We start from the raw sequence: 14,811 nt of genomic DNA on the forward strand, positions 1-14,811 counted from the left end.
TCTCAGGAAACCGTCATTTATCCACTTCAGCTGCCAGCAGCAAAGACAGACCAATCAAAGAGTAGTACTATATAACAGGAGACAGTCACTCTATAAGCTGTGATTGTCCCATTCTTCAGAACATAATCTATGGCAAATCAAAGCTGTAAACAAGATACAGTTTTACAGAAAAAGAAAAACAGAACCATCAAAAAGTTCCCAAGCCATAAGTTGTTTTTTAGAAAGATTCCAAGCCATAGTTAACAAAATTAATGACTAATAGCCTTCTTTGCTCGGAGAGACTCAAGTGCTTTATTTCGCAGCTCAAACTCAAGTTTCTTCTGCTCCAACTCTGTTCCCTCCAAATCACTTGTTTGTGTGACCCTCCTAGGATCAACATCACCATCTGTATCTCCACTAAGGTTCTGATTATTCTCCACATCTGAGGGTGGAGTCACAGTATCCACATGCTTGGATTTCAGCTTGCCAGCACGGCGCTCATCCTTTTTGCGGCGCCGCTCTTCACGCCTCCGACGTTTCTCCTCCTTCCTCAATCTCTTCTCCTCCTTTTTTTTTCTCTTAGCCTCTTTCCTTTCATCCAATTGAGAATCATAATCATCATCATCCACATGGTTCTCAGTCATCTTGTGTTTTCTCTTCTCCGTTTTATGTGATCTAGATATCTGCCTTTTGTTAGAATCTGAATCATAAAAATCCACTCCATCATTTTGACCCATCTTTTTCACAGATTTCTGCATCTCATATGTCTTCTGATCATGATCCCCATATTCATCATTAGCAGTAGAACTCCGTTTCTCGTGAACTCTGTAATCTTCCCTAGATGATGATTTCTTTGAATTAACTTGCTTTGCATCTAACTTCTCATCTAGGGAATAAGAATGCCTCCCAGAATGCTTAGCTAATAGTTTCTCATCATGAACTTGATCAAGTGATTCTTTCCTCATTCGCCCAGGCTTATACTCTATTTCTTTTGATAGATGAGATGTTTGCAGACTACGCCTTTCAGGAGAAACCTTTCTTGGAGAAGTTTCATCACTGGCAATAAAAGAAAACCATTATCAGCAAACAACTTAAGATGCTTAAAAAAAATCAAAAACAACAAAAAATACTAATATGAAGGATGCCACAAGCACCTTCTCTGGCAGTGATCTTCAGATTGACCAGCAGGCTCTCTGCACAGAGAATCTTCATCATTATCAGAGTCCACAAGGGAACTTTTCTTGGCAGAACTTGCTTTCTTTCGCAAAGGAACAGGTCCACAACCAGAATCCTCTCTAATCAGGGAAAAGCAATAAAAGTTAGACCAGTGTTAACACAAATAAAGACCACCTTATTAATGCACAACAAGGAAAGCAAGAATACAGCCACTATTCAACCTTGCATGATGGATGACTGCCTCCTCTTTACTTGATTTTGGACTATCATAATGAACTGCCCGCTTCCCAGGTTGCTTAGGAGGGCTCTCGGATGAGCTGCACATCATTGAGGAAGAGACACAAACCACTTCAGCTATTTCACCACTTAGACCTAGGTGGTCACACTTAAAACCAATTATCCTTCTACAAAGAGCACAACAAAAAAATAGAACAAATACACACCTCCGGTCGACAACAGGACTCTTCTTCTGCTGGCTTGGAGGAGAATGTGATAATCTTGGAGATCTCTCAGGCCTCAATCCCTCGTAAGCAGGACCTCTCAGTTCCCTCAGGTCACGCTGTGGAGACCTTAAAGAAATTTGTGCTTGTCGTGAATCTTGCCCCTTGGGTACTGAGCCAGACCGTTCAGCCTCCTCTCTCTCAAGTGATGAACTAGGAGCAGGAGACACGGGAGATCTCTTCCTTTGTGACCTGATAACCATTTTTATGAAATTGCTTAAATACATGAACCACAGGAAAAGGTTCCACAAACATACAAAAACCAAGGTAAGAGTGTCCGGAGGTTTCATGAAGTAAAAAAAAAAAAAAAAAAAAGGTGTCCAAAACTGTCTGGAGATCTATAGAAAGTACCTTCTAGAGGCAAACTCATCTTGGCTTTTCCTAAAACCCATACCATTAGCTTGCCCATCATGGTCCCTACTCATGCTCCTACGGTTCCGATGTGGAATAGGACTCCTGCATGGACCGCAACTCCAGTATAGATATAAGTCAGTTCCTCTCCTTACACATTGGTTGATTAAAAATAAGAGAGTAATATAATGTGGGTCTATATGACCACCAAACAGACAAAGAGATTCAGAAACAACCACCTATAATTCTGTCTTGGAGGAGATTGAGAATCTACAGCACGCCTTGGAGAAGACCTCACAGGTGACCTCCTCCATTGCCTTGGAGATCTAGGTGGTGGTGACATCCTCCTCAAAGAGGATGGAGAATGCCATCGAGAAGGGAGTGGAGATCTCCATCTTGGAGAAGGGGATCTATGCCGAGCAGACACTGGGGACCTTCTTCGAATATGCGGGGATCGACGTTGTAGAGGAGAATGAGAAATCCTTCTCAAAGGGGAAGGAGATCTGCGTCTGCTGAGTAGTGGAGACCTACGCCGCTTGGGTGAAGGCGATCTAAGTTGCCTAGGAGAGGGTGATCTAAGACGCCTGAGTGAAGGTGATCTGTGTCGCCTGGATGAGGGTGGTTGACGATGCCTAGGTGAGGGGGATTGAGGGCGCCTCGGTGAGGGCAATTGATGTCGTCTGGGTGAGGGGGATCGATGTCGCCTGGGTGAGGGAAATCGACGTCGCCTGGGTGAAGGGGATCGACGTCTCTTGGGAGAGGGTGATCTGCGTCGCCAAGGGGAGGGTGATTTGCGTCTTGAATGAGGAGATAATCTCCTAGTTGCAGGAGATCTAGGAACTTGTGGTGACTGCCTGCCATGAGGAGAGACAGAATGCTTGCGAGGAGAACGATAATGTCTTCCTTGAGAAACCAACCCTCTCTGTCTTGGAGGAGATCGAGATATGCTCCTCGATTTCTGCCTTTCACTGGGACAAGGAAAAGATGAATTCAGAGCCAATCAGCATAACAAGATAAAAGTGCTTATTCGTTACAATGGACATATTCACTAATTTTGATGATAGGGGTTCCTTCTTAATTTAAAATATTTCATAAATTATGAGATAAGGTTGCTTTAAAGAAAGAAAAATACTCTGAGTAGCTCTGCGAACGAGAAAGTGATTTGCTGCTTGACCTGACATTAGAAGGTGAGTTTCTGCAAGAAAAGAAGAAAATAACTTCTAATGTGCCATCAAGAACATTGCACAAAATTTACTGTTTTATCCAGCATGATCAATTATATCAAAATAAGCACCAATAAAAATGACCTACTGATGAGTTCGCTACCGACTCACAGTATGTGGGGAATGAGACAGCCTAAAATAAAAAAGACAACTCTAGCTTAGAAGACTCATAGAGACATAAAAGAAATATATTTTGTTCAGTTACTTCACATATTAGTCTATACCATCCTCCTCTGAAAATCATCGGTGGCAAAAAGCAAATGCTTAAATTAACATGATGGCAACCCTACATACAGAAACAAACACTATTAGAACTACGATTCTATGAACCAGCATGTGAGAAATGATATAAGTTAAGACAAATTGCACAAATATGTGGCATCAGACAGAGTGTTTGATGCTTGTCTTATTCTGGTGTGTTTGCCTGTGCAAGGGAGAACTATGGAGGGAGAAAAAACAAGATTGAGGTTGCAAAGAACCAAAACTATGCAATAAACACTAATGACTTTTATGAAGGCAAAAAAAAGCCCCATATTTGAATCCCTACACAAAGAGGAAGTGCAAACACCATGGAAGGAACCAGAAACATGATTGAATCGAGTAATAAGAAGTCCCATTAGATGGCATTACATAGCACAGTAACGCCCATACAGCAAGAAACAAATTTGAAAGATTATACAGAAACCATTGCCATTTAACATGATAAAGAATGAATCTGCACGGAACTGAATATCCAATCAAGGTTTCAAAGTTGCATACTAGTGATATAGTCAATCCCCCATCTAGAAAGAAAAGTCAATTGTAGTTTAATCGCATTCATGAGGAATTTATGATGTGGGATAGATCATACAGCGCATATGTGGAAATAGTAAAACATACAGAACAATGGAGAAGCACATATTGTTGGAAGTTAACTTATGTGATAAACAATGGAATTGAAGAAAAAGGTGACTTAAAGTGGCCACCAAAAACAAGTAAAAGTATCCACCTAGAACCTTTTAAAATAACATGATATCTTCCAAATAGCCGAAGACTAAAAATGTTTCATGGAATTTAAGTACTGCATTTCAATTAATACAATTACCACATTTCAGAAGTCAATTTAAACATGCTTAAAATCCGCTAAAAAGGCTAATAGTATTGTTAAGCAGAGTGGCAAAGTCGCAGAGTGAAAATCCATACTGATTATTTAAGGTACAAAACAAACTGCATCATTTCCCAACGACTGCTCGACCAATCAAATTGTATGATATGAAGAACTATCTATTTTAAAAACTAAACTGAATAATAGTCGAGCACTTCCGTGCTCTCAAACACATGTTGTCCACAATTATCTACAATTACAGGATTCTCCACATATGAAAGAATGTAGCAAATGCTAACCTGATCCTTCTCTCTGAACCATTCCTCTCATCTAGTCCTCTCTCTTCTTCAGAGCGAGCAGTTAAACTCTTCTTCAAATCTCCACCGGAAATATTTGCAGCTCTTGAGACACCAGCGTCGCCATCCTACAGTAGTTTGAGGTAAAGAAGGACATGAACCCAAATAATTGCAGAAGCAGGCTGAATACCAGAAAAGGACAAGAGGAAGGTCAAAACAAAAACTCGTAACACGTAGGAAATAAATCTTGCTCAAATGGAAAAGTTACCATCTTCCTTGCATATTCGTTATGCTTTCCCTCATTTTCTTTCTTTCTCTGAATCTCATGAGTAATTCGATCAGCCTCCTCCTGTAAAAAAGAATTGGAAGCTTAAGGAACAGGCTTGCTGCTTTATTGGACTTCTCAACCAAATAATAATATAAGAAAATCAAGTTCTTGGAATGCATAAACGAAGACCTTCTTTTCCACTTTTCAAATAAAAATAAGAATAAAAGACCTTCTTTTTCCGCGTCTCCTCTTCCTTGGCATCCAAAAACTGCTGGGGGATCCCACTAGCATTGTTTTGTGCACTAAGTAGCAATACCCATAGTTCTTTCATGAACTTTCCAGTGTTCTTCTCCATGAATCCGGTCAGCTGGATCTGTATCTGTTTTCCATCAACGCCCTGCAAAACACATTGGCCGTTCCTCAGCACAGCAATAAATAAAGTCAACAGGAGCGGCTTGAAAAAAGAGACATGATAACAAAAGAAACAGCTTGCCTTGCCGTCAAGCAGGCCATAGATAAAATTGATAAGCACTTCATCTTCGAAACCAAGGAGCTCGGTCGCCCTAGTTGCAATCCAGGGCTTTATTACGTCTATCTTCACTTTCGTCATGTCCACCTAAAAAGGAAGTAAGAAAATTCATTCCACTAAAGAAGTCCATACCAGACAGGATAGACGAAATAGGTCGATTCCAGACGTCCGCTAGAGCAAAAAAAATCGATAGTTTGTAAACAAAGCAAAAAAAATACCAAGTGCTCCAGCCCCGGGGCAAATTTCTGCGATTTGAGCAGCTTCGCCTGCTTATTGGAAAAGCGAGTATCCTGGTCGGCAGACGTACCCTGAGATAATGGTAAGCAAATTGATGTTCACTGATTCAGAACCAGAAAATTAATGTAGCAACACGAACCGATTAGCCCCCAAAAAATACATATAACTTGACTACAGACGGCAAAAGCACCTACGATGATCGATAAAACTTACCCGAAAGAAACCGCCCGACATCTTTTGATATTTTGGATGGCGAGAATGGACCGTACTTCGATGAAAGTTTTAATCGACTGAAGAGAACAGGAAATCTGCTAGGATTTTTACGCCATCTTCCCCTTTAGGGTTTGGGAATACATGTTATCTCTGTCAAATGCTCGACAAGGCAAATGAAGCCGTTTATTTTTATATATTAGTAAGTACAGAAGAAGTAAACGGAGCTTGTAATTCCATAAAATTACTTGCACCTTAGATATTTTTTTGTAGCCCGTTTGGAACCCAAAAACACAATAAGGCAAGAGAAAGTTATTTTTTGTAGGAAAAAACATAAAGAGAGAAAATCACTCTCTCTTAGTTAATAAATTTGGGGAGAAAAGAAAAGAAATAGAAACTCGAGAGAAAATTTTTGTAGGAAAAAAAATAAGAAAGAAAATTACTCTCTCTTAGTTAATAAATTTGGAGAGAAAAGAAAATAAATAGAAACTTAGAGAAAATTTTAAAATTTACTAATTTTCTTTTCTTTTTCATTTTCCACATGTATCCAAACAATTCTTTTCTCTCAACTTTCTGTATTCCAAATATAGCCTAAGTACGGGGTAGGCAATGGGAATCATACGTCCGACCAAACACTATGCAGAAAGGGTTTTCCTCAGGGTGAGGAAAAAAAATACATATACATGTGGAATCTAGACAGATTTTCCCATCCCCGCCGTAAAAACAACTCATTTAATCCATTTACATGTTGTATTTAAAAAATAACATATATGTTTTAATAAAAATAAAAAATAGTTATTATTTTTTTCAAAAATTTTAATAATCCAATTTTGTATGTTGTGTACTTTTTAAATTTATTAATTTTTATCTTTTTTAATGTATGTTTAGACCTTTTTTAGTGACATTTTATTTATAAAAATGATTTTTAAACTAAAGTTCAACACAAATATAATTAATCTCACAATGAACACACTACAGTTATAGTGGTTCAAAATCCAAAATTAAGTTATTATTAGAGTTTAATCTATTGCATAAATAAACTTAAGAACATTTACAACTCGAGTTAATTATATTTTTGTTCACAAAGTGACTTTTACAGTAATACAAACTATGCATGCTAGTCTAGACCTTAAAGGGAAGTGTAATTTTAATCTTAAACTGAATGACACTCATGAAAATGGGTTTTCAACAACTTACTAGGTTACTCAAACCATAAACCCTCAAAGAGATTTTTTACACCACAATAATAACTATAAAGACTATCTCAATGAATTGAGTTGAGGGCAGGTCCTCCCTACACAAGGTTTTACTAAACAAACTCAAGGGTCACTTACAATTCAAAACATACATAAAATGTCTCTTATAAGTTAATTTGAAAATTATAAATACAAATCAAAAGTACAATAATAAAAGTATGACCAATCTTATCTACCAAATCTATAAGGGAATAGCTCAAGTAGTCTTAATTGACTTGTATGTAAAATTCGAATATCAAAATGTTGATTGTAGGTTGACTCCCATATTGCTTTTGATAATAACAAAAGTTAATTGATCTAACAACTTGAAAATCTAAGTATTTCATATACCCTTCAAGAGTAAATGCATCTCAAGGTCTAAAGCTTCAAACCAAAACTCAAGACCTCAAACACATTTGAATAATGTCTCTTAAAGAAGCACCCACAAGGAAGAAGACAACGAGAAGACTAGAGTTCAAGTGTAATAGACAAATGTCTTGCTAAAAGAAAAACTTTTGTTCTTAAGGCCAAAGCTAGTGTTGAAAAAGACTCTAGCTAACAGAGCACAAATGAGGTGAGTTTCATCATCTTCAAAGGATGTAAAGAAAGAAGAAAATTTTCAAAATCTTTTAAGAAAATTGATGTTTGTTTTGAGTGTGGCAAACTAGAGCATAAAAGAAATAAATGCCCAAACCTAGAAGGAATAACCTCATCCTCAAGCAAAGATTCAAAGATCAAGAAGAAGAAATTCATAATCTCAACTCAACTAGGGATGCTATTGAAGAAGAGTCCATTCCGATTGTTGGAAGATAGGGCCCAAGCCCACACAAGCAAGAAAAACCCACATATCCAAGTGTATTAGAAGATGGGCCCAAACCCACAGATCAAGGAGAAGGCCCCCATACAATGATGACAGGATGTTAAATAAAGAGTCATCTCATAGAAATTATATTGATGTAATTAAATTAAAGTTTCAGGGTTAAAATCCTTCACCCTAAACCCTAAGTTCAGGGGTATTATTGTAATACAGTAGTTTTATTAATCTAGCTTCAGGGAGAGGGTTAGGACATCAAGTCCATAACATCTTCTTCCTCCAATTTTCTCCCAATGGGTTTCTCTCCTTTTTTTTTCCATGAGCTAAATCCATGGAGTCCTGAAAATCAACATGGTATCAGAATTTGATTTTCAAGATTCTGACTATGGTTTTCAGGATTCAAGAAATCCATTATTTTTCTTTTCTCATATTGATTCTTTTTATAGTTGCTGGAATTCTTTTTATTTTTATCTTTGTTGGTTTTTTTCCGTCCAACTTCAATTGTTAGTATTTTTATTTTTATATTTGCATATTTGTCTCTGACATTGCTCTTTGGTATGGCTTGAAGGACTCTCGCTTATTGCTGCTACTCTGGATTTTTGAGACTCAAGTTATCTCTTGTTGTCGTGTTTCAGAATGGTTTTCTGCTGAAAGTATAGAATTTGTATCGTCACAAGTATCTTACACCGGTGATCTCATAATCGACAAGAGGGAAGAACGAGCCTCCGACGTCTTACGTGACAGCCAAATATTGTAGTAGCCATTGGGGAGCAGCAGAAATACAGCTCGTTACACGGCACTCCTACATGGCTCTCTGCTGACCTATGCTCTCTATTTGGCGCCTTTGCCGAAGAAGAAGAAGAAGAAGAAGATTGTTTGTTGTCGTAGCTGAAGAAGAAGAAGAAGACTGCAGAGAGCTATTTGGGCATTGTTGTTCCGCTTTGTTCGGCTAACAGGGAAGACAACCCACCGTCGTCGGAGAAGACGACTCTGCTCCAGAGACTCCGAGAAATTTCCATTGATGTGTTGTTATTTTTCGAAAATTCCCGGAATCTTCATTGTTGCTATTTTTGCGAAAATCACAGAGTTGTCTCTGCCGCTCATCCCGCACTGCTCGCTGAATTATTTATTATCTGAGTTGCTATCTCGTGACGGTAATGCTAGTTGGGTTGTCTTTTTGGGAGGATGAAGATGCTGGCATTTACTTTGCTAGCTTAGGCAACAAATCGTCTGTTACCATTATGTTGAGGTTCCGTTTTGCCGAAGTGCCCACCGTTGTCGAAGAAGACGCAGTGGAAAATATATCTTTTGCGGGATTGATTTTCTATTTCGGAACGTTCTCGAAAACTTTTAGCTAGATCAACTCAGACATGGCCAACTTATTTTTCTACCTCTGTATACATGTCCAAGTTTATACATATTTCAGTGCGACACGGTAAATTTTTTCTATGGCCGGATTATTATTTTTGAAGAATTGACAGATTATTCCTTGGTCAGCATATTATTTGGTGCAGATCTGTGCTTTAGATTATTTCATGGGTCAATTTTATAAAGATTATTTTGGTTCGTGTTATGTAGGCCCAAACCCATTTTAGTCGCTGTTATTGGTCTCTTTTGATGAGATATTATTATTGAAGAAGAAGTGGTCTCATACCATTATTTATTTTTCTGTTTGTCCCCTAAAAAATATAAAAAATATTTGCGGTTGGGATTCCATAACGAAGGAACTTATACCCCGTCAAAAATATAAAAAATATTTGCGGTTGGGATTCCATGATGGAGGAACTTAATACACCGTCAAAAATATTTGCGGTTGGGATTCCGTGACAGAGGACCTTAATACCCCATAAAAAATATTTGCAATTGGAATTCCATGACGGAGGAACTTATTATTACATTTATGTTACTTCCCCCTTAATGTCATATATTACACTACTACTTGAGAGTCGTTGTCCTATGGAGGGACACAGTGGTGGAGGTGGACACTTCAGAGCAATGCCGATAAACACATTACCTACAAAAGACAGAGTGTGCCCTACATCCATCATGAATTAAGATTGGAGTATGGAGCAATGTCTTAGCTGCTAGGAATGATTTACTCTCACAGATATTATGTTAGTTGGGCCTCATGAACGAGAGCACCAGCATGAGGGGGAGTGTTGGAAGATGTGCCATTTTATACAAAACAGATTTTATACATCATTTGTAGCAAGTTGGGAGTTCATATTGCTCTCTCACCCCAGCTTGAGGTAGAATGTTAGAAGATAGGGCCCAAACCCACACAACCAAGGAAGGCTCACATATCCAAGTGTATTAGAAGATGGGCCAAAGCCCATCACACCAAGGAAGATTCATGCATCCAAGAGATATAGAAGACGGGCTCAAGGCCCATAGATCAAGGAAAACGCCCATAGGCCCACATACAATGATGGTAGGATGGTAAATAAAGAATCATTTCATAGATAAAGTATTGATGTAATTAAGTTAAAGTTCCAAGGTTAAAACCCTACACCCTAAACCCTAAATTCAGGGGTATTATTGTAATACAGTAGTTTTAGTAATCTATAAATAGAACTTCAGGGGAGGGTTAGGACATCAAGTCCATACCCTCTTCTTCCTCCAATTTTCTCCCAATGGGTTTCTCTCCCTTTTTCTCCATTAGCTAAATCTATAGAGTCCTGAAAATCAACACCGATGAAGAAGAAAGTGATGTAGGACTCATGACAGTTGGAGATGATAATGAGTCTACTATTTCGCAAGAGATAAGCTACTCAGACTATGAAAGTGAGTTGGAAATGCTTTTATAAAAATCCATTCATCGTCTAAATAAATATAAGGGAAAATGCAATACTCAAAGACATGAAATTACAAACCTCAAGGCAGAGTTCATTGTCTTGAAGGAATCAAATAAAAGTCATATGGCTAATGCTTCAAGGCAAAGTGGAATAATAGACAAGCTATCATGTGATAGACTTGCTTTTGAAAAAAAAAAACATTGAATTAGAACAACAAATTAAATCTCTATCACAACGTCTCGCACCAAGAAGGAATAATGGGAAACACAAGAAAAGTCAAAACAAGAAATTCTCTCCCATTCCTCACATCTGATGCCAATATTGCAATGAAGTGGGACAATATGTTCACATTGCCAAATAAAAAATACAAATGGCATCAAACAACGTTGAGTATCCAACACAATTGAAAGGGTTGTGGTAACCCACAAGCGTTGAGGTACATGACAGGTGATAAGAAGAAGTTTGTAAAACTCAAACTAAAAGACAATGGTCATGTAACATTTGGAGACAATAGCAAATGTACCATCAAATCAATTGATAAAATTGGTACTTCAACCTATTTCATATTCGATGTCTATTATGTAGAGGGTTGATGCATGATTAACTAAGCATTAGTCAACTTTGTGACAAAGGTAACAAAATCTCTTTTCAAAATTACAAATGCTTAGTCAAGAATAACTACGATGAATTAGTTCTAGAGGGACATATAAATAGAAACTTTTATATTGTGAACATAGTTGATGTACCCTCAACTAGTCTTGGTCATGGCATAAGAGGCCAGGACACATAGAAATAGACTCCTTGAACAAATTAGCTAAAAAAAACCTAGTGAGAGGACTACAGGATAAAAAAATTGTAAGAGAGAAACCTTTTGATGTTTGCCAACTTGAGAAGCAACAAAAAAAAAAACTCTTTCAAATCAAAGATTGTCGTTTCAACCTCTCAATCTCTTCGACTAATCTACATGGATTTAGTTAGACCTACTCAAACCTTAAGGCTAAACGACCAGTGTATCACCGTAGTGGTGGTAGATGATTATTCTAAGTTCACATGGGTAGTTTTCCTAACACATAAAAATGATTTTTTTTCGGCTTTTGTAAAATTATGTGAAAAACATTCAAAAGGAGCAAGGTTATAGCATTGTCAAGATTAGGAGAGGCCATGAAGGAGAATTTGAAAATTTACATTTCAAGGAATATTGCACAAAGCATAGTATAGACTGCACATCCTCGGCTGCTTAAACTCTTCAACAAAATGGTGTTGTTAAGAGAAGAAAAAGAAACTTAACTGAGATGGCAAGAACTATGCTACATGCGAAAAATTTGCCACATAGATTTTGGGCTGAAGCAATACGACTTACTATATCATAAATCAAGTAAGCATAAGGTCCATTCTCAACAAAACTTCTTATTAGTTTTACCCTTCCCAATATTACCTAGGTTTGCACATTTGGATGCAAAGTGTTCATATTAAAAGAACCAAAAGAAAAATTAGGGAAGTTTGACTCTAGGGTTGATATAAGAATTTTCTTGGGTTATTCATCTCATAGAAAGATATAAAGAGTGTACAACAAGTCATCTATGAGAGTTGAGGGGTCGGTACATGTTGAGTTTGAGAAATCTAATTGGCTAAATCTAACCCCAACTCCAATTTCATGACAAAGAGGGAACCCTTTGATTTATCCCTGAAGTCTCAACCTCTAGAAAAAATTCTTGAAGATGGGCCCAAAGTGACTTTTACAGTAATACAAACTATGCATGCTAGTCTAGACCTTAAAGAGAAGTGTAATTTTAATCTTAAACTGAATGACACTCATGAAAATGGGTTTTCAACAACTTACTAGGTTACTCAAACCATAAACCCTCAAAGAGATTTTTTACACCACAATAATAACTATAAAGACTATCTCAATGAATTGAGTTGAGGGCAGGTCCTCCCTACACAAGGTTTTACTAAACAAACTCAAGGGTCACTTACAATTCAAAACATACATAAAATGTCTCTTATAAGTTAATTTGAAAATTATAAATACAAATCAAAAGTACAATAATAAAAGTATGACCAATCTTATCTACCAAATCTATAAGGGAATAGCTCAAGTAGTCTTAATTGACTTGTATGTAAAATTCGAATATCAAAATGTTGATTGTAGGTTGACTCCCATATTGCTTTTGATAATAACAAAAGTTAATTGATCTAACAACTTGAAAATCTAAGTATTTCATATACCCTTCAAGAGTAAATGCATCTCAAGGTCTAAAGCTTCAAACCAAAACTCAAGACCTCAAACACATTTGAATAATGTCTCTTAAAGAAGCACCCACAAGGAAGAAGACAACGAGAAGACTAGAGTTCAAGTGTAATAGACAAATGTCTTGCTAAAAGAAAAACTTTTGTTCTTAAGGCCAAAGCTAGTGTTGAAAAAGACTCTAGCTAACAGAGCACAAATGAGGTGAGTTTCATCATCTTCAAAGGATGTAAAGAAAGAAGAAAATTTTCAAAATCTTTTAAGAAAATTGATGTTTGTTTTGAGTGTGGCAAACTAGAGCATAAAAGAAATAAATGCCCAAACCTAGAAGGAATAACCTCATCCTCAAGCAAAGATTCAAAGATCAAGAAGAAGAAATTCATAATCTCAACTCAACTAGGGATGCTATTGAAGAAGAGTCCATTCCGATTGTTGGAAGATAGGGCCCAAGCCCACACAAGCAAGAAAAACCCACATATCCAAGTGTATTAGAAGATGGGCCCAAACCCACAGATCAAGGAGAAGGCCCCCATACAATGATGACAGGATGTTAAATAAAGAGTCATCTCATAGAAATTATATTGATGTAATTAAATTAAAGTTTCAGGGTTAAAATCCTTCACCCTAAACCCTAAGTTCAGGGGTATTATTGTAATACAGTAGTTTTATTAATCTAGCTTCAGGGAGAGGGTTAGGACATCAAGTCCATAACATCTTCTTCCTCCAATTTTCTCCCAATGGGTTTCTCTCCTTTTTTTTTTCCATGAGCTAAATCCATGGAGTCCTGAAAATCAACATGGTATCAGAATTTGATTTTCAAGATTCTGACTATGGTTTTCAGGATTCAAGAAATCCATTATTTTTCTTTTCTCATATTGATTCTTTTTATAGTTGCTGGAATTCTTTTTATTTTTATCTTTGTTGGTTTTTTTCCGTCCAACTTCAATTGTTAGTATTTTTATTTTTATATTTGCATATTTGTCTCTGACATTGCTCTTTGGTATGGCTTGAAGGACTCTCGCTTATTGCTGCTACTCTGATTTTTGAGACTCAAGTTATCTCTTGTTGTCGTGTTTCAGAATGGTTTTCTGCTGAAGTATAGAATTTGTATCGTCACAAGTATCTTACACCGGTGATCTCATAATCGACAAGAGGGAAGAACGAGCCTCCGACGTCTTACGTGACAGCCAAATATTGTAGTAGCCATTGGGGAGCAGCAGAAATACAGCTCGTTACACGGCACTCCTACATGGCTCTCTGCTGACCTATGCTCTCTATTTGGCGCCTTTGCCGAAGAAGAAGAAGAAGAAGAAGATTGTTTGTTGTCGTAGCTGAAGAAGAAGAAGAAGACTGCAGAGAGCTATTTGGGCATTGTTGTTCCGCTTTGTTCGGCTAACAGGGAAGACAACCCACCGTCGTCGGAGAAGACGACTCTGCTCCAGAGACTCCGAGAAATTTCCATTGATGTGTTGTTATTTTTCGAAAATTCCCGGAATCTTCATTGTTGCTATTTTTGCGAAAATCACAGAGTTGTCTCTGCCGCTCATCCCGCACTGCTCGCTGAATTATTTATTATCTGAGTTGCTATCTCGTGACGGTAATGCTAGTTGGGTTGTCTTTTTGGGAGGATGAAGATGCTGGCATTTACTTTGCTAGCTTAGGCAACAAATCGTCTGTTACCATTATGTTGAGGTTCCGTTTTGCCGAAGTGCCCACCGTTGTCGAAGAAGACGCAGTGGAAAATATATCTTTTGCGGGATTGATTTTCTATTTCGGAACGTTCTCGAAAACTTTTAGCTAGATCAACTCAGACATGGCCAACTTATTTTTCTACCTCTGTATACATGTCCAAGTTTATACATATTT

The 14,811-nt window shown here is 37.5% G+C and overlaps 1 protein-coding gene across 1 annotated transcript; it reads right to left on the reverse strand.

Moving 5' to 3' along the window:
- LOC137965795 (uncharacterized) lies at positions 1-6,005 on the reverse strand. The gene is made up of 13 exons (XM_068812142.1): positions 5,857-6,005; positions 5,625-5,714; positions 5,371-5,493; positions 5,107-5,274; positions 4,878-4,958; positions 4,613-4,737; positions 3,139-3,201; positions 2,246-2,974; positions 2,007-2,111; positions 1,599-1,847; positions 1,377-1,472; positions 1,134-1,274; positions 1-1,035 (listed from the first exon to the last, which is right to left on the reverse strand). The coding sequence occupies exons 1-13, from the start codon at positions 5,875-5,877 to the stop codon at positions 249-251; spliced, it is 2,778 nt and encodes a 925-aa protein (XP_068668243.1). The 5' UTR covers positions 5,878-6,005; the 3' UTR covers positions 1-248.
- Positions 6,006-14,811: the final 8,806 nt, after the last annotated feature.

This window comes from Aristolochia californica, unplaced genomic scaffold (genome assembly GCF_029961685.1).
Source record: "Aristolochia californica isolate CCGP_79_NKW_82.1479 unplaced genomic scaffold, dmAriCali1.0.hap1 SCAF_5, whole genome shotgun sequence".
NCBI lineage: Eukaryota > Viridiplantae > Streptophyta > Magnoliopsida > Piperales > Aristolochiaceae > Aristolochia > Aristolochia californica.